General features: G+C 30.4%; 2 protein-coding genes and 2 long non-coding RNA genes across 7 annotated transcripts in view; 1 reads left to right on the top strand and 3 right to left on the bottom strand.

Moving 5' to 3' along the window:
• Window positions 1-1,742: 1,742 nt before the first annotated feature.
• Window positions 1,743-11,530, bottom strand: LOC130452955 (rab GDP dissociation inhibitor alpha). The gene is made up of 6 exons (XM_056792505.1): window positions 11,040-11,530; window positions 7,174-7,351; window positions 6,503-6,679; window positions 4,747-4,877; window positions 4,258-4,459; window positions 1,743-2,838 (listed from the first exon to the last, which is right to left on the bottom strand). The coding sequence occupies exons 1-6, from the start codon at window positions 11,388-11,390 to the stop codon at window positions 2,546-2,548; spliced, it is 1,332 nt and encodes a 443-aa protein (XP_056648483.1). The 5' UTR covers window positions 11,391-11,530; the 3' UTR covers window positions 1,743-2,545.
• LOC130452956 (uncharacterized) lies at window positions 5,417-6,421 on the bottom strand. Its single transcript, XR_008911011.1, has 2 exons — window positions 6,076-6,421; window positions 5,417-6,022 (listed from the first exon to the last, which is right to left on the bottom strand). It is a non-coding gene; the product is annotated as an uncharacterized LOC130452956 (long non-coding RNA).
• Window positions 11,531-11,930: 400 nt separating the features above from the next.
• Window positions 11,931-24,939, top strand: part of LOC130452953 (phospholipid-transporting ATPase VD) — a 65,797-nt gene continuing 52,788 nt past the window's right edge. For 2 of the 4 annotated variants that reach the window (XM_056792504.1, XM_056792502.1), the window contains exon 1: window positions 11,986-12,166. The gene's annotated coding sequence lies outside the window, so the exon portion shown is untranslated. Of the gene's footprint in view, window positions 12,167-24,939 lie in introns of all 4 variants that reach the window. The other 2 variants (XM_056792503.1, XM_056792500.1) reach the window with 2 other exon arrangements.
• LOC130452954 (uncharacterized) lies at window positions 21,107-23,818 on the bottom strand. Its single transcript, XR_008911010.1, has 2 exons — window positions 23,462-23,818; window positions 21,107-22,345 (listed from the first exon to the last, which is right to left on the bottom strand). It is a non-coding gene; the product is annotated as an uncharacterized LOC130452954 (long non-coding RNA).

The following is a 24,939-nucleotide window of genomic DNA, read 5'->3' as shown; positions in this document are numbered from 1 at the left end:
CAGTAGTGTTTCTTCCTCGGAATCTATTTTGTTAATGAGTGTATTGTGCGCTACAAACAATTATGCCACGTGACCGCGACGCATTCATTACGCGTCCGCTCCGCCCCGTAGCCGCTCGCAAACCACCTAATATAAGACTGTAACCTGAAACCATTTTTAATAGTAGCAGTTTATGAACTGTGAAATAGATACATGAGTTCAGTCAATGCATCCAATTATCCCAGGTACATTATATTTGAAAAATAACCTCAAACATTTGAAATTTATATTCAACTGACAATAAATCTTAAGTAGTTTTTTCTTTACTTTCTTTTAATATCATTTAACTCAGGAAATGTTTAGGGGAATTTTATGAATGCATCCACTTATTCCTGTCTATTGAAACTCAGTAATTTTGTGAATGCATACTCACTGATGATTGGGAGATACCCAAACAATTATTATTACCTACTACCATTACCAAAAAACTTCAATGCTGCCAATAACTAAATGAAATCATTTCAATTTAACGCTCAGAGAGCCTTAACAACTTTTAATAGTATATCAATTATATTCCTAGCAGCTACATATTTGTAATAAGTTTATATAAATCAAAACCAAATAAAAAGTAAAACAGTTCTTAATGCTGTAGTTTTTACAGGTTCGTCCAGATATATTCTTATTGTGTCATTGAGTGCATCTGGAACTTTCTTTGGTTAGCCGAACTATTTTTCTAAATTAATCATCACTGAGTTAAATTAAAAGGAACGTCTCTTAAAACAACTCAGTGGGGCTCTGCAACAGTTTCTTCTGGTTGTTCCAGCAGTCCAATATACAGAAGATCATGTATTACTACAATCCCTTATACGAGGAAAATTGTTTTTTTGCAAACCAGACCTCCACAACTTTTATTACCGCCTCGTTAGAAGAAAATTTACGGCCTTTTAAACTTTTTTTCAGTTGAGGAAAGAGATGATAGCCGGACGGAACCACATCTGGTGAATAAGGGGGGTGTTCTAATAATTCAAACCCTAAACCACGAATTTTTTGCATGGCAACATGAGATTTGTGTGCAGGAGCGTTGTCCTGCAAAAACAATACACCTTTGGATAGTTTTCCGCGTCTTTTCTCTTCATTTTTTTTCCGTAGAGTGGTTAGTAATATCGAATAGTGATCTCCCTTATCCAAAAAATTAATCATGATTACCCAAGTCTCATCCACAGTAACAATTCGGTTTAAGAAGTCTACATCGTTTTCAAATCGAGCACAGATCGAACGCGATGCTTCCACCCTTGCACGCTTTTGGTAAACATTCAAACATTTGGGGATCCATTTTGCAGCAATTTTTCTCATGTCCAAATTGACGTGAACTATATGATGAACGCGTTCGTATGACATATTCAGTGTTTCAGATATCCGTTTTAGCCCAATTCGACTATCTGATAAAATCATGTCATAAACTGCATCGATATTTTCGGAGACTGACACAGAAACTGGCCTTCTCGATCGGTCATCATCTTCAATGGAAAATTTACCTCTTTTAAAGCTTGTAGTCCAATTTTCCACGGTTGCATACGAAGGACATTGCTCACAAAGTGTATTAAGCATATCTTTGTAAATCGGCTTACATCTTAACCCTTTTAAATACAGGTACTTGATAATGGCTCGATAGGGGAATGTGGGGCAATGTGGAATATACCTTTGATTACGTTTTGATGTCATCGGGCCCAGTGTGCGCCGGGCATGAATAAATAAAAGACTACTCAATATTTTTAGGTTTATTTTGAATTACAGTAAAAGAACTTTCAAAGATCGCAATCCTTGTGCAGTATACAAAAACGATGGGAAAATGATTGCACGAGTTTTGAGTTAACAGCGAGTTAATGCAAAAATTGGAATGTTGACGATTTCAACACTTCACCTAAATATAAATAATCCCCAAAGCTTTTTATCTGTGAAATTATTGTGTCTTTGGTAGTGGCCACATAAATATATCAACACTTATATGTTTAGAACTATTTTATTTAGGTCAAGGCATCAAACTAAAACATTTTCGTACATTTAAAATTCTGTTAATGTATAGTAATCAGATCACAAATATACATATTTTTTTCAAGTGCCTTATCACCAATGATTTAGACATGCATCTAACTAAAACATAAAGCTATATATTATTCATATAAATACAACTTCACAATAACTTATGTCTAACTAGTAATAAATTCCTTTTGCAAACAAAAATTACGATTATTCTTGAAAATCAAGCTTGACCTGGTATTTTCGATTGTTCTTTTTATTAAAATTTTCTTGAAATACCAAGAGTGTATAAAATAGTGAATACAAAAAAATGTGATCGCAAATACCTTTTCTGGGAAGCAAATCTAAAACTTGCCTGATGTCTTGATATTTAGAAATGAATATCAAATTATTCTTAAAAAAAGAGTATCATGAACTTTTAAGACTACGTAGCCACTTTGAATAACCAAAATAGACAATTATCAAAAAAGTTTCACATATATTATTTCCTAAATAAACTGCACCGGAACATTATGGTACCATATCTAGTTTATTGTTCTTCGTCTCCCAACTCGTGTTTAATTTTAGAAAAATCAAATTCTTCACCTGTTCCACGTTTAAATATATCCAAAACATCTAAACAGGTTGTTTCGAAGTGAGTAGTAGCATCATAAGACTCAGAAATAAAGATCTGAGACTGAAGACCATCATCTGTAGGTTCAAAATAATCTGATATAGAAACAAACTTTTGACGAATTGTTCCTAAGAGGTCTAAGCCAGGCTTAATTTCGATTTCTGGAGTATCAGTTTCTACAGTAGTGGAAACCATTGCTATAAACCAACCTGCAAAATGATTATACAAGGTTAAAAAATATAGATAAAAAATGTTAATTCGAACTTGATAACACTGATAATTGGAAGAAAATGATTTATTGCTATCTACTTCATATATATATATATATATATATATATATATATATATATATATATATATATATATATATATATATATATATATATATATATATAGTATAGTATATATATATATAGTATATAATATAGTAATTCTACAATATTAAAATCTTGAGTTACAGATGATATTAGATGAAAATGTGAAGAATATAAAAATTGTACAGCATTAAAAATGCCAGCAGAGCTTACCACAAGTGGCTCTTCGACTTGGTTTAAAATAATCTGATGTGTCCAGAGCAATGACACAATTTTAGAAGACCATTAATAATCACAGATAACCTGAAAAAGGCCGCCAAAATCGAATAAGTAAGATCGATTTTTTGTAAATGCGTGCATTAAAATGTAGCTTTGATATAAGCACTGCACAGTAAGTATAATTAGCACTTGGCAAGTTGAATTATAATTTTCTATCGAGATGCATCTGGTTCCCTTTTAACTCCAAACCATCGAATACAGCGACTTCAGTTTGCCCAAGAACACCGAAACTGAAGAGAACGTCAATGGACTGAATTTATCGTCTAAATGACGACTGCCGTTATGGCGAGTGATACATCCATGCAACATTAGCAGAACAGTTATAGTAGAAGAAGTGTTATGAAGTGGGTTCAATGGTTTTTTGTAAATCCAAACTTTCATGCATATTTATAACTAGGGGAATATATACAGGTTGTATATAAAAAATTGGGAGCTAGTATTTTTGATTTATTTTTGGGACAAAATTTCGTTTACTTGCTTTTTAGATAAAATTCCATATACATCACGGCAAATTATATAAAGATTCTAAAAAATCACGGTTACGGTTGCGCTCCTGGCAGTATCTCTTCGCAGCCAGGTACATTATTAATATTTATGTTATGATTATGACTGACAGCGTGACCGACAAAAGTCGATTTTTCGCTCAGTCCATATTTTAAATGAACTCTTTAGTCTACCCAATATACATTCCGTCACAATCATTAAAGCTGACTTCATATATACTACTATTTTCCAAATTTGGTAGTTTATCCTTAGAATTACCCAATAATTGTTTTAATGTTTTGTTGGATTTATAAATCAATTTAAAACTCACTTTGCTAAATATTCCTTGTTTATAGGTTAATCGTCATAGGTTTAAGAAATCTCTAAGTGAAACCACTTTTTTCCCCACCCAGAATAAAGAACAAGAAAAATTTGCTATGCTATCTTTCAATCCTGTTTACACAAAAGGATTAGAAGGAAAATCGAGTTTTGTCTATCACGCTCTCGGTCACAATCATGACATAACATTTTCTTTGTCACAGATAATCTTACCTTTAGCAGCTACTTGATGAGTGTAACTCACTAAAGAAACGTAAATATCGGAATTACGGCCGACTTGTTTTTGAGGAATGATTATTTGGGTCGATAAAGCATCTCTAGTATTAGAAATTGGATGATCCAAAAGGCAAATGCATCTAATCACTTGGCCCTTCTTGCGAACTCTATCTGGAACATATGTGGGGTCGCAGTACACCTGAAACAAAAAGAAAACGATATTTTTTACTAATCACTTACTACTCCACTCGCTTCACTTATTGGGAGCTGCTCTTATAGCCAATCCAAGAGCATAGAACAATTTCATTCCAACTCGATCACCTAACTAGATAATCTATTCAACTTTGTTACAATATGGTTGGTGAGAAGATTCAATTTATCACTGAACCTATTCTTTCAGAATTTTGAAAGGAATCAAATTTTGCATCTAATCATACAACTTAAGAATGTTTCTATGTATTTAAATTGATTGAAACTATTACTAACCTGTTTGCATTTAGCTATTTCATTGCCGGAACGAACACCTATTACTTTCCCACCTTCGCCTAGTACAATTTCATCAATAGCTTTATCTAACATATAGGTACCTCCATAAATTGCAGACAATCTGGCAAAACCTATAAGGAAAAGAAAATAAATTAGCAAATATTCTAATTGCAATGGTGCTGCAAGACAGGTATTTGATATTTCGGAGTAAAAATCTTACAAATGAGTACAAAAAGTTGAAGAAGAAAAAGAACCAATTATTGGATAATTTTACAATAAATTGAAGACTTGCAATTGAATCTTTACATGTATAGGACTATCAATGGATTATATTTAAGTTTCTTGATTTTTACATGAAACGAGAAGCTGTGTTGAACAATATTTATTGATTATTTACATAAACGTTTTACAATTATCACATATTAGGGTAACTGTGCCAGTGCTCAGTTATGTAACACCACTCTGCACATTACCATATTAGAAAAAAAAATTAAGTAAAACTCAAAGACCATTTTAATTGATTTAATTTCAATACAAGTTTTTTACAACTTTCATTGTTTTTTGTATTTGGCATAAAAAATTTAAAGAAAAATTTCAAAGTTACAATTGAAGAAATTTCTAATATAATTTAAAAATCTATGTACAGCCACGAGTGTTCCAGTGTTCAGCTAGAAACTAAAAGGTAAATAGTTTTATCATAAATTATTGTTTGATTAAAATTTTATTCAAAATATCATATTTTAATAAAGAACACATTTATAAGAAATCACAAAAGTAATTCTTATTAGAAACTTAAATCACTTAACAGAAATCACATCTAAATTCTTGGTTACATACTTCTTCATAGGACGAGCCATTGAATTTGGTACATTTGAGATGGAACCATCTTGGACATAAATCACATTCAACATTTTTCAGCTCATTCTTGTATCACATCTTTATTTTTAATCTCTATGGTACTGTTTGATTTGCCATTTTTCTTCTTCTTTGACTGCTTTTCAATTTTCTTTTGAGAAAACTGTTTTTATCTTTCCTTCTTTTTTTCCATCTTATCTTCTTCTATTGTTTAATTCTCCTGCTTCTCTCTCAAGTAAATTCTAAAAGATTCTGAAGAAATTTCTGCGGGAGCTCTATTTCCTGATGTTTTTCTTGATTTTTCCTTTGATTTCAAAGGATTTGGCCAAAATAGATGTGTTTCAAAATGAGTATATCCTGCATCCTTCAGCGTTACGTTTTGTAAAATCTTGATTTCCTTTCAGTTATCAGTCTCTACTTTCTGGAAATTACCGTCGACATTAAAATGTTTGAGTCAGTAGTTATAAGGATTACTTTATTATCAAGTTCTGGCGTTTTGTTTGACTATCTTCAAGTTATCATTTAATTCTATAAGATCATTGGTATCAAGTTCTGGAAGAATAACATCACCTCTTGTCTCTACATTTGGTGTCTCCGTTATATTGTCATTACTATCACAGTTTCCATTTATCAATTCATGTAGAAATATAAGAGATCTTTCTCGACATCATTTTTATTATCAGTTTCCACATCACCTTCATTCATGGCTGACTACGAGACTCAAAAATTTTTACAAAATAAGTGTATGGTGTAGTTATTTTTTCAGTTAATGTGTTGGACATAGATGAACTTAGCACAGTTACCCTTTAGGTTGCTAAAACTACAATTTAATAAAAATATACATATCATCATATACATAAAGTCTACATTGTTATTAATATCAACAAATAATTATACATACCTTGTGGTAATTCTCCCAAACCATACATAGGATACAAATATGGTGATTTCCCATATCTAGCGAGTGAATCAGAATACAACTTAATACGATTAATAGTGTCAATAGCAGCTCTATTCAAGTATTCATCATCCCTATGCAAAGCCAAAGCATGTCCAGTAAAATCTTGAGTATTTTTGTCTGAAATAATATAATAATAATATGGTAAAAAATTTGTAAAATTTCCATTACTTGAGAATATTTCCTGATTAAATCATTTATTGAGAATGTTTCAAATTTGAAACATGCTAAATTTGTTGAGTTTATTTTATACAATTTCAATTTGATGGTGTATGATATAATTATAATTTCAAGCAACACCCATCTATGGAATCTTTTTGATTTTTAAAAGGTTATTTTTTGATAATGATTCCGATTAAAAAAGGAGTAGATGTAAAAGAGAAGCTTAGAAATGTACAGAAATAAAAATTAAAGTTAACACATTCGTTCAGTTTTACTCATAACTAAAATAATCAATCATAATATCAATCAAAGCAAAAAACAGATAAATACAGTCAACTAACCAAATCAACTCAACCAAAATTTATAAGAAATTTTGTAAATATGTATGAAAGATATTGTTACAAAACATTATTTGCATTATTTTATAGAAGTGTTATAATATATAATCTTACCTAGACCAAACTTTTCATAAAGGGCCTGCATATTTTGTGTATTTGGATCAAAATCTTTCCATGTTTTTGGATCATCAGCCTGAAAGTCTTGAACATATATTAAAAAATTGCGGAATCGACGTTTTTCAAACATTCCCATAAGATCGGATGCAAGTGCTTCTTTTTGATCAACGGGAACCTATAAAATCACAAAAACAGTAGTCTTTTAGTATCTTGCTATTACAATTGTTATTGAACAAACTTAATGGGGTATTCTGGTCTAGAAATTTGAAAAAAATCGGTTTTTTATGCATATTTTCAAAGCTTAGACCCTTAATAATATGTCCTTAAACGAATTTTGCAAAATTATTAAAAATAAGCAGACCGCGTGGAACGAGTTATTCTACTGGAATTTTTTCTCAAACTTTAAACTCGTTTTTCTCGAAACTACTTTTTTTGAAATGGTTGACAGGATATCTAAAGTTCTATCCGACCAATTCCTTTGAAATTTGGAGGAAATATTTTTTATATATCTCTCTATCACGTCTGCATGGATTTAAAAAAAAATCAATTTGATGTATTTTCAATTTTTGTCGACGCCATATTGTATATTTTTTCTGCGAAAGTCAATGCGATAGCGACATCGTTACAGATTGAGAATTTTTAAAATTTTCTTGTTTTAGATCACTACAAGGGCTGGTATTATGTTAACCAGGGCATCGTTTTTTTTTTGTAAAATTTACTGGTCAGTAATTTATTGAAATTCTGATTTTTTTCACATTTTTTTAATATTCTTAAAAAGTCAATATATATCATATAAAGAACAGTATATTTTTTCAACAACTCATTCAAGAAAAATTCTAGAAAATTTAGAACATTTTAATAAACTATAATATAGCTTCAAATTGAAAATTTTTAACAATTTTATTAATGATTTTACAAATTTAATTTTATATTTTCACTGATTTTTTGTAATAAATGTTTCCTTTTTAAATCTGTGTAGTTATTTTCTTTGATACTATTATAAGTAGAAGATTTTTCTATTTATTTCTGTGAATATTCTACATCAATGTTGATGTCATAGCTGTTTTTTGTCAACTGTCCTTACAATAGCGATGTCTGTTTTTTCTTATTTAAGGAATGTTCTATATAAGTTTCCATTACCGCCGTTGATTTCCAACCAGCGAAATTTTTCACTGTTATGGCATCATCTCCTGCATCTGTAAGGATAGTAGCCCCTGAATGTCCCATTTATAATTTCACATCTGGTATTATTTTTGGCTGATTACCAATTCGATTTGTCTTCCACTTTGTTTATATTTCATATTGTAAAATTTAGTCGATATGTACATGTTTTCCATAATTTTTTTTTAAATTTATAGCAGATAATCTGGTATATTTTACTTCAGTAAGAAATATATAGGACAACACGTATAGTAATAAATACAGTAATTAATACAAAATTAATTGGTAATAAGTTTATGTTATTACTAACTTTGTTTATGAGGTTAAGCTATAATTAACGTTGGCAGTATTCAAATAATAAATATTTCTATGAACTCCCAAATATTAATAAAAAATTTGCAATTATCTTTATTCTCATGAAATTATTGAATAATAATACATTCTAATAAATAAAATTACCTGGATATTTGAAAATAAAACAAAAGTAACATTATTTATCGCAAATGATTTTTATAACTACAAAAAATCGTATTTACTAACTGCATAAAAATTTAGATGACTTGAGAGAAGAAAATGTTTAAAACATTTGTTTAAATCTTGTTTAAAACAACTTATCTGTTTTGTTTTAAACATGTTTTAATCCATGTTCTTTTTGTTATGACTCTTACTCAAATGTTCAATTACAAATGGAATTAAATCTACCTATATGATTAAATCTTATAATATACAGTATCCTTTGTTCAGTATTCGGTATTACTGAACTTTGACTTTGAATTAAAATGTTTAAATACTGTAACTAATTTTGAAGCCTTTTCTGTGCCCAACCTATTTCAAAGTTTAGAGTGAATTACCCCAAATGTAGAAAACAAACGCTGAAGTCTAGCAGATGAAGCAATACCTGTATGAAGCTACTGAACAAGGTCTATTGTAACTTGGTCTAAGTTATTTCTCAAAGAGACTCAGCCCTTTTAAGAGCTCTGAAAACAAATCATGTTTCAACAGTGATGTTTTTGCTTGATAACTTATAATAAAGAGCATTGCTTCTGGATAATATAGTGACACATATTCAAGACCTTGTTCTCTTTGTTTCTAGCTTAATTTTATACCTTCAAATCAGTGATCCAATATATTAGCAACATAGTATACTGGAGATATTACCAATTGAAATATTTTTACTAAGTAATTTATATTAGAGTCGGAGTAATTTTCATTTTTCTCAAAGAAGGTGATTAAATATTTCTGAGCATTCGCTAATAGTACAGTCTTTCTGAACTTTATCTAGGGCAATTGATATTTGTTTTAATTTTACTAAGTAGCCTTGCACATTCAGTTTGAAGTTTATATTGTGAATTGGGCGTAAAACTTGTGATATTAATGGGCGGCAATTTTTCAAAAATGATATCGCAATCTTATAGATGTCTTTTGAAGCGTCATGATTGGTTTTTCGTCATTTCTTTGCACCAAGCGACACGAGCTTTTTTGAGCGATTGTCAAATTATGCTGTATCCAACTCGAACAAATCCTTTTGACAGCCAAATGTTCATGCAAAACTGAATGTATGTGAATGGAACTAATGCCCAAATATGCCTCATTTTCACAGGATGTTACATAACGATCTTCACAAAATTCATCCTGTAGCGAAGTACGTCCACAAATTGGTCAAAATGAATTTGGAAAACCAATGACACGCTGGTGATTGAGATGGTGCTTCATCACCAAAAGTCGAAGTGAGTTGTTGATCAGCTGTTGGTTTAATCCACATCAAAAGTTATAGAAAATCATCACATGAAAATGTTCGTGATTTAATTCCATTTTTGACCAAGAGTATCTGTAGACAACTCAAATAGTAAATTGTTTGACAAAGTGTTCTGAGTACATTCTTCATTGAAAATGTCAAACTTTATAATGGCAACGTCATTCACATCAGTGTTGCCATATCTCAAAACTTGAGTAGCAGCCCTCGTATATATGCAAAGAATTTTTTTAGAGCAAAGTATTTGTAATGTTGAATATTATATATGTTTTTGTGCAATTTTTCCATTGTTTCATATATTGAATCCATAAAAAAGTAATTTTCAACTTTTCACGCAAGGATCACATTAAATTTTTTTATAATATACTCCAACCATTGTTCATTGAATACCCTATACATGTTCTTTGATGTAAATATCAACAATGATTTGTTATATACAGATATTTTCCAAAACTCTAATATAATGAATAAAGAGTAAAGTTACAGAAGCATTGACAATCTACCGATTTCAGTTAACTAAAAAAGGTAACATTATATCCATTAGAGCTTGAAAGATTGGTAATTACATGCTCCAGTGCACATTTTCTAAAATTAACCACACAAAAAGTATATTCTGTTGAAGAAGCAACATAATTATCATCTATTTCATAAATTCGAACATAATGAACACTTAATTGGAAGATATTAAAACAAAAATATGATTAAGCTACAGTAACTTAAATTAGGAAATTCAAGTGTGACCAAATTCAAAAGGCTTAAGGTCAGCTAAATTGGACTGTAATTGTCTAATTCTACTCATATTAGTTTCAATAAGTTTTATATAAAGTAGAAAAATTTGTTCCAACAGTTATGTTCTGAACCTAAAATTTGCAATGTAAATGCGCAAAACCGGCAGTTTCCTACCTACCGGGTGCGATAAGATATCTATAAACATGTTTAAGAAAATTACCTTTGATATTTTTCCACCCTTGTAGACATAACTTCCTTCGACAGATTTGAACTCCAAGTATCGCGTAACGCCCGTGTGAATAAGAAGCTTGACCAGAGATCCATTCGCCATGAGGAACTTCGGAATGAGATCAACATTCCAATCTCTTCCTCTTCCATAGGATTCATCTGGAGGAGGAATGCCAAATTTTGCAAAAAGTTCCTCCAATGGACAAATTGAAGCAGACTCTCCGCCGTAATACTTGTTTCGATCGACGTGTAATACCTTTTTTCCCGAAACCGATAACATTCCACTAAGGATACATTCTTTAAGACCAGTGCCTAAAACAATGCAATCGTATTCTTCATCCATTGTAATACACTAATAATATAAATTAATAAAGAAACTCAATTGACGGCAAAACCAATACCGATACGGCCCACTTTTATTGAAGAAATTGATACGTCACTATACATTCCAGTGGTGCCAGTTGCAGAAGTGACATTTATTTTAATGCGTATTTTCCTACTAATGACATAGCCATTTTTTCAGAACATTAATTATATTAAGAACATTAATTATATTAAGAACATTAATTATATATCATTATATTGTAAACTCGTGAATCTACCTCACTTAAACTTAGACCTATTGTGTGCATCCAGAACTGTTCACCAGACAGTTTTCTCATCTTATATACTATTTCTTCCTCTTAGCGGATTTAAACATTAGGATTGAGTATTAAAAACTTTGTATTGGTTATTTTGAAATTATAAAAATTATGTGAAAAACTATACGAGTATATTCCTAAGCAGGAATAAGTTGAAGACGAACAATATTTAATGTTGGTGTAACTGCAGACCAGTCAAATATCATTGTCATTAAACTGCCAATGACGTACCTTATTTGACGTTTGTTAATTTCGCGATTTGTTGGCAAAGCGTTTGCGCCAATGTAACCAGTTAAGTTATGAGTTGGAAATAGTTTAGAGGTGCTGGTTATTGAAATAAAATTCAGTTACTTAGTGTTTATTGAAAGCTTTACTACGCGTGGCATGTAATAGTTTTCTCATTTGTGTAACACAAACCATATTTTCTTTTTGAAAAATTGCAATTTATGGAGTTTTTTTCGAGATATGAAAAATAAAGGTAAGTATTTGTATGTTTTAAGATTTTCTCATTAACCTTTCTTCTTTACTTTTATATTTTTATATATTGACTGCTTATGGTTATTATCTTTGTAAAATCTCGATTTGAAGGACGTTGAACTAATATACAGTATCATTTTCACGGCAAAATGCTAGTCGATTATAGTATTAAATGTTAAAATGCCAAGGTAAACTTTCTGTGTTAATCTACAGCTGTTAAAATAATTTTCAATGCCAATAGTAGTTTTGCTAAATTAGTATTGTTGTTAGTGCTCTATCGTTTTCACATATATCCTATTTATCCTTGTTTGTATGAATTATTCAGGTCATACTTATAAGAATAAATAAATTTAATTCAAAAATTGAATTGAATTATTTCATTTGTTTTGATTACCTACTCAATTACCGTTTGTAATTATATTCACATTTTTATATATTACGAGATTTATGTAACTAGAAACTTTGTTAAATACAAGTTTCTCTATTTCATGTGGTATTAATAATTTTATTAATGTGTAAAAAGCGCCTGAATTCATCCTTGAACTTATAACTTCCCATATTTTTAAATTAAGCTTTAACTTGAAAGCAAAGCTGCTTGATTTCTATTATTAAACCTTAAATGGTTTTAAAACTGTTAGACATGAGTTAAAAACAAAGTGAGTTTAAAGATGTAGTTGTTTAGTATGCATAACATAATTTGTATAATAAGAATACATTAATTAGATACATTAGAAAGTAGCAAGTAACGCATTTCATGAACTCTAATTGCTTTATGCAGACATATTTAAATTGAAATATAGTGAATAAGCAAGAAAATGTTATGATTGATTGAACTACTGATATAGCAGTTTCATGTGTATTCTTTGGTAAAAAATACTTAAATCAATAAAGGTGGGTAAGAATTAATCACATATTTCCAAATATATATTTGAAAACAATTACAAGAATAAATAATTGATATATGTAAACATATAACCACAAATGAAGTAATCTTTGTAAATACTTCACCAATCATTGTAGATAACTGGTGGGTATCTTAGTACTTTGTCAAATATTGAATCATTTGTTGTATTTTAGTTGAAAATTTATCTACATTCATAGTCATTAAATCAAAGTATAGGTTTGTACTGTATATAAGTGGCAATTAAATAATATCCATTTTCGTGTATATTCAAATTTGTAATATGTTGAATTTTACTTAAAATAAGTAAAAATCTCTGATAATCAGAATACCAAAATTTACCCACCAAATTCATAAACACAAATATATAATTATTCTAATGCCACTGCATTTATTGTGTGAATAAATTGTTTGATTTGGAGTTCTGCTCGACCCTCTTTGAGATTAACATTTAACAATGCAGTTCCCAAGGACACAGTAACAAAGCGTACACAAAATACAACCTACTATGTCTCCATACATAAAACAAAATAGTTGTTCTCTGATTCAATTAAAGGTGATATATCTGAAAAAAACTTAACTTTTCTTTTTCTCTTTAGCTTTTTTTATTATTTACATGATTTGTTAGCTTTTTTCTACATTTTTTCATATTTGTTTTATTTCATATTTGAAATAGTTATGTATATTTTGGGAGCGATAAATACTTTTCTTTACTACCCCCCAAAAGACAAAGACAAATGATTGAGCTAATAATTTTTGGAAAGTATATAGAATGAATAACTGATGAGGGAAGAGTAAGTGGAAGAGACAATCTGAATGAGAATTATTAGTAATATGAAAACAGAAAAATTGGAAATGAGTGTTAGTTATACTCTAGAGGATTTTTAGTTTCACGAATCATTTTTGGTTGCTTATTGTGTGAAATTTCCTATATTCATCAGATGCTAAAAGCTATTTAAAAAGTATTTTTAAATTTTCTTCTGAATATGTTTGATAATGTACAATTTGTTGGATTAGATCCAAGTATCCCTTCGAATTGGGTTCATTTTATAAGGGTCTAAAGTATAAAAGAAAACTTTTATAAATACTATATTATATATAGCTAAAGTACAGAAACCGTGAGTTAACTTAGCACCATCTTTGGACTTGATACAGTTGCACAAATACCAATTAATTCTCAATGCAATTTGAAATATTGAAATAGTGTATTATTCACACATTAACAATTTGTAGAATTACGTTATATTATTCTATAGAAATTGAACCTGTTTTGCCTTTATATGCCAAATTTTCTGTCAATTCTTTCGTATTGAAGCTATCTATCTAAAAATCATATCTAACAAAGAAATTATAGTTGAATTACTTAGACTTCTCTGGTTCCTAGTTGACCTTAATTAGCTTTTTATTTATAAACAACCTTCCTACTTGCCATTTTTTAGAATTTGAAACAAAATTATCAACAAAAATATATTGTAACATAGTAAAAGAATCTTTTCTGAGAAATTCAATATCAAAGATATACTGTCAATGTCAGTTTTGTCCGTTAATTTTTCTTAAGTTTTACATTCAACTTTTTAAATTGTATCATTAAATCATAATTTTAGTAATGAAATAATTTATTGAATGAATGTTTTTATTTCTTTGAACCTGCCATTTCAAAAGATTGGGGTTTGATACAAGATTCTGGAAAAACTTCTGTACTTTATTTTAGGATCTAGTATTACTTTATCACCGTCATACTTGATTTGGGTTGGTAGTTAGTAGTTTCTTGTAAAATTTTCTCCAAATACTTATTTGTGTGATGAACTCGATTAATTTTTCCAACCAATTTTGATACATCTGCATGTTTATTGTGATCTGTGTATTATGTTTTTCGAACCATTGATTTAGTTTAACTTATTGGTCCAAATTATTAATAATTTTATAAACTATCATTTTGAATGCCATACAAGTGATTGGGTTCTGTGAAATGATTAATAATCTTATTTTGATATTGATATTTCTAAGAAATGATAAGTATTTTTGTAGATCTTAAAAAATGCGTTATTATGTTGAGAAGGTTGCCATGCAAAAACAAATCTATGCTGGAAATGTTTCCTAGGAAATGTATTTCGTGCCCTTCCCCTCACAGTGGCTTTGCTAAAAGTTCCTTAAATTGTTTTCAGCGGGATGTATGGCAAATTTATTTTATACATATAACAAATACATTACATCAATAATAAAAAACACTTGTGTGTATGGAACTTGTTTATCATCTAAAAGATTATGTTTCAATTACCTATATGATTTATTTTGTGTGGCAAAATCGATGCTTTAACTGTAAATCGTTGAAAATAGGTTTAAGAAATAGTGGTACCTATAACGTTTTTTTTTTTTATTGCAAATTCAGATATCTTAGTATTACAATAACTGGCGTGCAGTGTATTTGACCCAAAACATTATTAAACATTGTTCAATTATCTGACGTGAGGCTTTTATTAATCAGTTATAAACAGATTCTACTTAATATGCTCGCTTTAAACTCATCTCCAGACTCGGATTTAGCTATAAGTTGAATAGTTTTTATTGTGTGGATTAAAATTAAACTAATTGAATTGAATGTATCATGTTTAAAAAATCTGGAATTTCATTTGAGGGACTAGAATATATTTTGACAATCTCATAAAAATACAAGGTTTTTCTAAATTCATGCGACAAAATTTAGGTGTTTGCTCCTATGAAATTAATATGAGTCTTTCCTATAACACAAATTTCTCAGCCCACCCCATTTCGGGATATCACCCCTAAAAACTGGTGACTAAAATGGAGTAATAAAATTATAATTTAAAATCCTTATTTTATTTAAATGTATCTTTTATTCTCAATTTTTCCCTAGCTGCCGAGAAAAAAAAACAAACGCCATAATATTTTCAATTAATTGAGTGAAAAACAGTAAAGATGTGAAATGTAATGCGATTCATAATAAATACTGAAAATCTAATAAGAATATTGGAAAAATGCCCTTTGCGAGTGCACGAAAATTATAGAGTTCCAAGTTTCTAATTATTAATTACTGAAATTTTAGAAAAAAAATTAAAACTAAATTTTAGTCACCACCTTTTAAGGGAGACATTTTGGGAAGGAGTGGGCTGAAGAAATTTTGTTATAGAAGAAAGACACATCTCAATTTCATACGAGCAATCACCTTCTAAAGTTTGTATTTAGAAACATCCTGTATGTAAAGATATGTAACAGAAACCTAGATATTTGCCAGTATAGATTGAAATTTATAACTCAGCTGTAAGGCTTAATAAAATATGATCATATTATATGTCTACAAAATGGTTGTATAATCGAAATGATATAATTTTTTAATAAATGTATGTTTTTATGGCGACACTGTTATCATGTCTTGATCTCTACACTTTTTATTAGAAACTTTTTTCACATCTTTTAGTAGTTTTTAATCATTTTCAACCTGCACCCCAATGAAATTGAAAATTTTTAACTATAAAACCTTACAATTTGTGCTAAAATCAATATTGAAAAATGCACACTGCCTTTTGGATGGTAATTTGAATTCTTATTTCATTAGACTCAAAATCGTTCGTTCCAAATATCAAGTTTTTGCAAAAAAAATAGTGATAGAATTCTTCTTTAACCTTCAATTCATCCAACATTTTCAATTTTCCCATTTCTGATTTGTATTGTCAATTCCAATATATCCCTCCCGCAAGTGAGCCTCGTACTCTAGCCACTACACTACGGAGACCTTAATAATACGTTTTTTTACGCACTACTTCATATTCTCTATTAGTGCTTTAATTTTTACAAGTGATCAGTTTTTTAGAAATCACCTTCTATCCACAATGTAACAAGAGATAGATGGGTCCATTCACTATCTTTTCGAAAATATTTTCTGATAAAAATTTAACAAAACCTTTAAAATAAACGTGGTATTTCTTTTATACGGCAATTTTTTCTCCTTCTAAGACTCTATTGACGATTTTGATTGACATTTTAAGTCGATTTAAATGGTTCAAATGTTTTTATTTGTGATACAATGAATATGTATGAATTGAAAAATAGTTCAATATAGACACAAGTTAAAAAAAACTTTTGAGAGACTATTTTTTTATTTTATACAAGTTTTTAGTGTTGCAATTTTCATAATACGTACCTGATTGTTATTCAAGTATTGTTACTTAATGCTGATTGTATCAATTGGGAAGCATAACTGTTTTATAGTATATTTTTAGATTCCTCCCATATGTTCGTTACAATTAAAACACATGTTAATAACCCAATTTATTATTATTTTAATGGAAATTAAATAATGTATATATATATATATATATATATATATATATATATATATACAGGGTGCGGCAGCATAACTTCCTTTTTTAAAAAGTTCGCCATTTAGTCGGTAGATGTCGTAACGGAGTGCTAGTGGTCTCGTTCGAGAGGGGGGACTATAAAGTTTTGACCCGGCACAGTTCAGTCGCCATCATGCGTTGGAACAGTGAGGAGCGTGCGTTTGCCGTTGAGGTTTACTTTTCGAGCGGATGTTCTGTTATCGCAACCCAGCGCGCCTTTCGGAATCGCTTTAATTTAGCCCCCTTGGCCCCTGTCCCGGACCGGAAATCAATTGTTACGTGGGTCACTACGTTCAGACAAACTGCAAGTGTGACAAGACGAAGAAATGGAGTCCCTCGGCCCATTAGATCACCGGAGAACATTGAGTTAGTTAGAACTTCAGTGTTGCGATCACCACGGCGTTCTGCGCGCAAACATGCGTCTGCCCTTGGACTTTCCGATCGTTCTGTGAGGAGAATACTTCATGATGATCTTCATTTTCATCCATACAAGATGGCAATTGTGCAGGAACTTTCTGAACGTGACTTCAATTCTCGGAGGAACGCGTGTGAGGTTTTTCTGGAAGTCGTTCCTGAGGACGCTATTGTTTTTTTTTAGTGATGAAGCCCATTTTCATTTGTGTGGATCCGTAAACAAACAAAACATGCGCTACTGGGCTGATACCAATCCTCGACAATTGCATCAACGGCCTTTGCATTCACCTAAAGTCACAGTGTGGTGTGCAATTTACTCACGTGGAATTATTGGTCCCTGGTTCTTTGAGGAAAATGAAGTCACAGTGACAGTGAATTCGCACCGGTATGTAAACATGTTACAGGAATTTTTTTTCCCACGGCTAGATGAGTTGGACTTAGGGGACACTTGGTTCCAACAAGACGGAGCAACGGCACACACTTCAAGAACATCGATGGCTGTTTTGAGGGAACACTTCCCAGAGCGCCTTATCTCAATTAGGGGCGATTTGGAGTGGCCAGCCCGCTCTCCCGATTTGACCCCTTGTGATTATTTCCTATGGGGTTTTTTGAAATCCCGTGTGTATGTGAACCGTCCAAGGACCCTATAAGATTTGAAGACGAACATCCAGGAAGAAATTTCCAACATAACGCCTGCTATGCTGGCAAGAGTCATGACAAACGCCAGAAATCGGTTTACTCAGTGTATGGAGAATGGGGGACGTCACCTAACTGATTTGATCTTCAAAACTCAGTAAAACAAAACTTTATGTATGTGCCTGTATTATAAAAAACGAATAAAAATTTTCTGATTCATACAATAAGTTTTATTAACTTTTGAAAAAAGGAAGTTATGCTGCCGCACCCTGTATATATATATATATATATATATATATATATATATATATATATATATATATATATATATATATATATATATATATATATATATATATATATACATCTAGTGGAATAATTACGAATATTTTTAAATCGCACTATCATCGGAACTAATAGAAAAGAGAAAAAATGAATCAATTTTATTTTGGTGTTGCCTTTTGGTAATTTATCATAAGCAGTCTGGAATTATTTTTATTCGAATGAAGATGAGCTTGTTTGTTTGTAACTCTCATTATTACTGTTAGTATATCCCACCACATTAATTGAGTTTTTTTTCGGAAAACTTTTTTTCAACAAATATCACTACAAATTTTCTGTATACGTCTCTTTCGATTATTGTACTTGAATATTAATTTTAATATCCTGATAAAATTTACTACTAGATCTAAAGTATGTCGGTTATCTATGATTAAAAGGTGTGAGGTTTAAAGGTAGGGAGTAGTTTTGTTTAACAAATGACTGTAACAAATTGTTTTATGAATGTGATTGCTTCATTGCCGGAAAAAATGTGATTGAGATCAGCAAAAGAATTATCATCGCAGAACAGGCTGATGATTGTATAATATCCAGATTGGCAAGATGGGCGGAATATCTCCCATGTCCAGTATCCATTCTAACTAAACTTGATGAGTAAAATTTCGAAGTTTTGTAGTTCGGAGGTGAATGTAAGGTAGGATAAATTTGAAAATAAGTGTTATTTGAGGATCGTGAAGCGGTATCCCAGTGTTTCTGCGAGGACACGTACATTTTATCTTTTAATGAATTGATGGCATCTTTTCCTGTATACTCCATTTAGTACTGAATCTTTTGATAATCGATCAGCTTTTTCATAACCAAATATTCCAATATGTCCTTTAACCCAAAAAAATTGCTATACTCAAATTTGGTAAAAAGTGGTAAATAAATCCAGTTTAAAAAAACTATAAAAAAACACTTTTAAAGCACGACAAACTAAAAAGTTAAAAATAATTTTTAAAATAAGCTAAAAACAATAATGAAAAAAAAATTATGTAGTATTATTGTGAAAAAAGCGTGGAGCGCTAGATGTATGAAAAATATGGGACTATATAGTTTTTTATTCATTATTCTTTTAACGTATTACTAAATAAGTCGTATGACTAATTAAGGAAAATACATTTTTTAGCCAAAAATCGATTTTATTCATCAATGTAATCTCCTTCAAGAGTAATACAATCATTCCAACGCTTCTCTAACTTCTCGATTCCGTGCTTGTTGAAGGATTTATCTTTTGTCTCAAATTAGGCTTTAGTTTCAGCAATTGTTTCTTTTGATTTGAGCTGAATTTTTCTCCGCCGAGCATTTTTTGAGATCAATGAATAGCCAGTAGATACTAGGGGCCAGATCTGGAGTATTCGGTAGATGAGGAAGCAATTCGACGTGTATTTCGTTCAATTTAATCATCGTTGCCATCGACTTGTAAATCGTTGCATTGTCTTGGTGAAACAGTGCTTTTTTCTTTGATATATGAGGCTGTTTTTTTGATCTTTGCATTCAAGCGAACTAACTACTCTATGTAGTATGTATGTATAATGTATAAGTTTCGGACGTGGTTCACCGATTGCAGTCCATTCAGATGATGATTGTCACATATCGACGCAAAAAAATCTGATTCATTACGTGTAAATCTGGTTAAACACTGTTCTGAATTACCAAGACGTTGTTGTTTTTGATTTACTGTGAGTAAACGCGGCACCCACTTGGAAAAAAAGTTTTTTCATGGTCCAATGTTCGTACATAATTGTAAACTCACTGTCTTATGATATCTTTACGGCCTCCGCTATCTCACGCAATTTCAATTTACGATTAGATATAACCAATTTGTATACTATTTTGATGTTTTCTTGAGTAACCGTCTCAATTCGACGACCAGAACGTTCACCATCATCGGTGTCTGTACGACCACGTTTAAATTCAGCAAACCAATAACAAATTGTTCTTTTCGGATAACATTTTTGAAGCTGAGCTTGTACAGTATTTTTTTCATTAAGGGGCAATGATAAATGGTTTTGATTCCATAGTTTTGAAAAAAACAAAAGTAGCTTCAATTAAATGGCTGTTCTTTTTTTCTGATTAATTGAAATGTCATGAAATTTTATATATAGTCTTTTGAAAGTTGGTAGTTCATAAACGTCATATGGATTTGACAATGGCAGCGCCATCTTTGTGTTAGTCACACGACTTATTTAGTGATGTACTTAATAAGCTTATTTTAAAAATTATTTTCAACTTTTCAGTTTGATACGCTTTAAAAGCGTGTTTTTCATTTTTTAAACTATATTTATTCTCATATTTTTGCAAAATTAAGTGCTTACAAAATTGAAACTTTTATTTGTGTATCATATTTTTCATTACATAAATCAATTATTATAAGAATTGTTAAGAAATAATGAGAACAAAATTATTAAATAAATGGAATTAATTTTATCTAGTAAGGACTGCAAGTAGTCGAAACGTAAAAAATTTTATCTATCTTTCAAAAATTATTAGAAAAAACTAATTTTATAACAGAGGAGGCCTAAAATCAAGACGATCTGAAAACAAATGGAATTCGTTTTATAAATTGAGATTTTTGTTAATATTTGCTGATTGCTAATGGTAACACATGCCCTATAGTCTCTTGCTACGAGAGTGTAACGACTTTTTTATAAACTAATACGGGATCTTTCCCTTTGTGTCGCTATTCAAAAATTTACTAAGAAAATAACTTTTGTCTAGGTTATATGACCTATAAAATCGATCTACAATATGAACCACTCATACGAATTGTGGGATTTCAACTATATTAACATCTTATATACAGTTTTATTTTCATTTTTTAAATCCTTGCAGTTTTTTTGTCAGCTTACTTAAATAAAAAAAAAATCTTTCAATCTCCGAAAAATTGTCAAGTTTTTTTTGTTCTGTTCATTCCGTACTACACTTTCCTCCTAAATCCACCATAATTCAAAGTTTGCAGAGGAAAATTTTTCCCATATCTGGACCGAATATAAGATATTAATCATCCTACAAGACTAATGTCACCAACCCATTCACAAACAATTCAACGAACCTCTCTCCATTTTTCATCGATTTATTTTTGTTGTAAACATCTCCGATTTATTATTATTTGCTAACGAGGTTTGTTTTAAAACAGATGTTCAACGTATAATGTTTTCTGTTTGTATTTACAGTACATAACCTCAATACGTCTAGACTACTTTACTGACAATAATAAATTTAATTTATAAATTAAGTAAATAATCGAATTACACTGCCTTGAAATTGGCAAAATACATTTTCTAGCGATTAAAAAAATTCCCGTTAAGTGCATACCTTCCACAATATCATATTAAAATAAAAATTAAAGGTCATGAATTGTCGAACCGCAGAACACGTTTTGTATCGTTTTAATTTCGAGAGCATACATTTTATTGTCACAATTATTTACGACTGTGCAAGCACGAAATTATTGAATATCCTTCTTTACATTGTAAATGTGAAAGTTTGGATGTTTCTTACTCAATTACGTGAACGGATTTGGATGAAAGGTACACAGATAGTTTATTACCTGGAACAACACAAAATATAATTTTGATTTCGGCATTTCGGTGATTTTGAAAATAAGAAAAAAATTTAAGGAGTTATTTTCGTTAAATCACCACATAAACGCGAAGACAATTTTGTTCGATCTACCTTAGGTGTAGATACCTCATTTTATAAATACTTTCAAAAATATGTATGTATATCTTATGGAAGAAAGGGGGAGAGTACGATTTCCATGGCGCCGCAATTTAACAGTGGATTGGACTTAATTAGGCCAAAATAAATCGAAAATGAAGAATGAAATTTTTTTAAATCTCGCTTCGTTTTCGAGATTTCGATACTTGAAGTTATAATTAAACGTTAGTTCAAAATTCGCTTTATTGAACAGATGGCGTTCAATACTTCGTTCCAAATGAATATTTTATCACTTCAAATTCAATATGAATCTTGTAATTCAATAAACAAAAGATTGTTTATTTAATTGTTATATTATTTACCCTGTTACTCCAAAATTATATTGAAAAAAAACAGATTTTTATAGCAAAATGAGCCATTTTTGATAACTTTCATCACTCTCTGATGATTATGAATGTTTTTCAAAAAGAATTGTAGATTGTTTTTCATTATTTATAAAATAAAAAAATATATTTAATGATAGTTTGAAGATTTAATCAGTAATTTAATGTAAAAATATCCTCTTTCGAGCAAAAAGTACGTTCTGAATGCTTTCAAAAGTTATCTATTTTCGGGACGAGGGGCGAAGCCCCCGTGAGGTCGATGGGGCGAAACCCCTCATAAGAAAAAAATTATAATAAACTAAAATAATCCTCGCGCGAAGAAAAGTTTTTTAGACAATTTTGGCTGTAAAAAATTCACGACTTTTTACACTCAAAGTGCACCACGAGAAGGTTAAGTTAGGTAGGTACAATTATTAAATTTTTCCAACTTCAAGTATCGATATCTCGAAAACGAAGCGAGATATCGAAAAATTTAATTCTTCATTTTCGACTTATTTTCGGTAAATTTACAAAATGGCTTAGTCAAATCCAGGCGTCAACATTGTTAAAATGCAATCGAATCATTATAAATTGAACTAAATATTAAATTATAAAACCTAAATAGACGAGTAAAATGTACCTACCTGTAAGGGTGTTCGGTTTAAACTGGGTACCAGACGGGAACTGAGACCTTTTGTACCCCATTCGTCTATTAGAATTTCGGTAGTCTTTTATCTGACGCCATCGAACGATCTTTGCCACCAGTTTATTCAGTTTTTTGTGTTTAAAACCACATCCTGACAAAACTTGAATCAATGTTTCTAAACTAGTATACCTTTTGCTGTGTTACTTCTAATGTTACAACCCCGTAAATTGTCCTACGTATAAAATCTTCAGTAGCTTTGTCAACTTATTCGTGACTCTACTCTAGTTAATTCAGGAATTCTTATTATGATTGCATTATCAGACTGCTGAATGTTTTCCTTTTTTAAACATTCGAATATATTTAAAATAACTTGGTGTGTTTGTATTATCTAAATCTTTATTATTAAATTCATACCTGACTTGTGTGTACATACGTGTTCCGACAGCTTCGGCCAATAGAAATGCATTTATGTTTACGATTCAATGTTTTCATTGGTAAACAGTGGAGATGATGAGTCCACGTGGACTGACGATTTATTAGATGTTTACCGAATTTGATTATTCCTCGCATAACTGTCTTTTGCAATTGATATTGGAAGAAATATGATATATTGCAAATACCAATAATCTGCTTTATAAAATTGAAAACAAATTTTTTCTATAATGAAATTTTCGCGGTTATTGAGACTGCATCTCAGTGGTACTTGTGTGATATTGGTTCAATGGTGGTTTATTAGGGTTGAATAGGAAATTTTTTCTACAAACCTCGTAAAATGTGAGCATAAGAAATTTCGAATTAAAAAATAATCTTTATTGCCATAATTTAGCAATTCGTGTTATTGATATACTTATTATTATGAAAGTAATCTATACAGACAAATTGGAATTGATAAAATAATCTTCAGTGATAATATTGTTAATAAATCAATAATTTTTGGAGCTCTCCAGTATCGTACAGCTGCTTACATTCCGCTCTACCTCCCAGACATTTTTGATTGACAAATATTCTTGGTACAGTTTTCACTCCTGTTAGTATCCCTAAAATTCTTTGTATCTCTTCGCCGTCTTCTCTGTTATCCAGAACGTATTCCGTATATTTCGTATTGCATTTATCGAAAAGTTCTTTAGCCAATTTACAGTACGTACAATATGATTTGGAAAATATCACTACTTTGTCGCTGTTTATCATTTGATTGACTAAGGCAATTTTAGATGAATCGTTCGATGTTGCAACATTACGACTAGGTTTAAATAACAAAAAATTTATGAATTGAAACATGGTGAATACGAAATTCATGAACGTCAAATTTCTGACATTTTCATTGTTGATTAAAAGTGCGTTCCAACAACAGTCAGAAATCTAACGATTAATAGATTGAATCCCCGATTGTTCCAAACATAATTTGAACAGGTTTCGGATTGTTTCGTAGTACGGGGTTAATAGTTAACATTACGCCTGTCAAGTTAGCCGGCTAAC

Source organism: Diorhabda sublineata, chromosome 2 (genome assembly GCF_026230105.1).
Source record: "Diorhabda sublineata isolate icDioSubl1.1 chromosome 2, icDioSubl1.1, whole genome shotgun sequence".
In the NCBI taxonomy this organism is placed as follows: Eukaryota; Metazoa; Arthropoda; class Insecta; order Coleoptera; family Chrysomelidae; genus Diorhabda; species Diorhabda sublineata.
Note: the sequence above shows the minus strand (reverse complement) of the source record. Positions and strands in the feature narration are given on the sequence as shown.

Bases quoted from the DNA above. Each gene is read 5' to 3' on its own strand.
- LOC130452955 (XM_056792505.1), bottom strand. From the start codon at position 11,390: ATGGATGAAGAATACGATTGCATTGTTTTAGGCACTGGTCTTAAAGAA. The intron at 7,352-11,039 runs GTAATTTTCTTA...GTGATTTTATAG, and splicing joins AGGGTGGAAAAATATCAAAG to GTTCCCGTTGATCAAAAAGA. The intron at 4,878-6,502 runs GTATGTATAATT...TTTTCCTTATAG, and splicing joins TTTGGGAGAATTACCACAAG to GTTTTGCCAGATTGTCTGCA.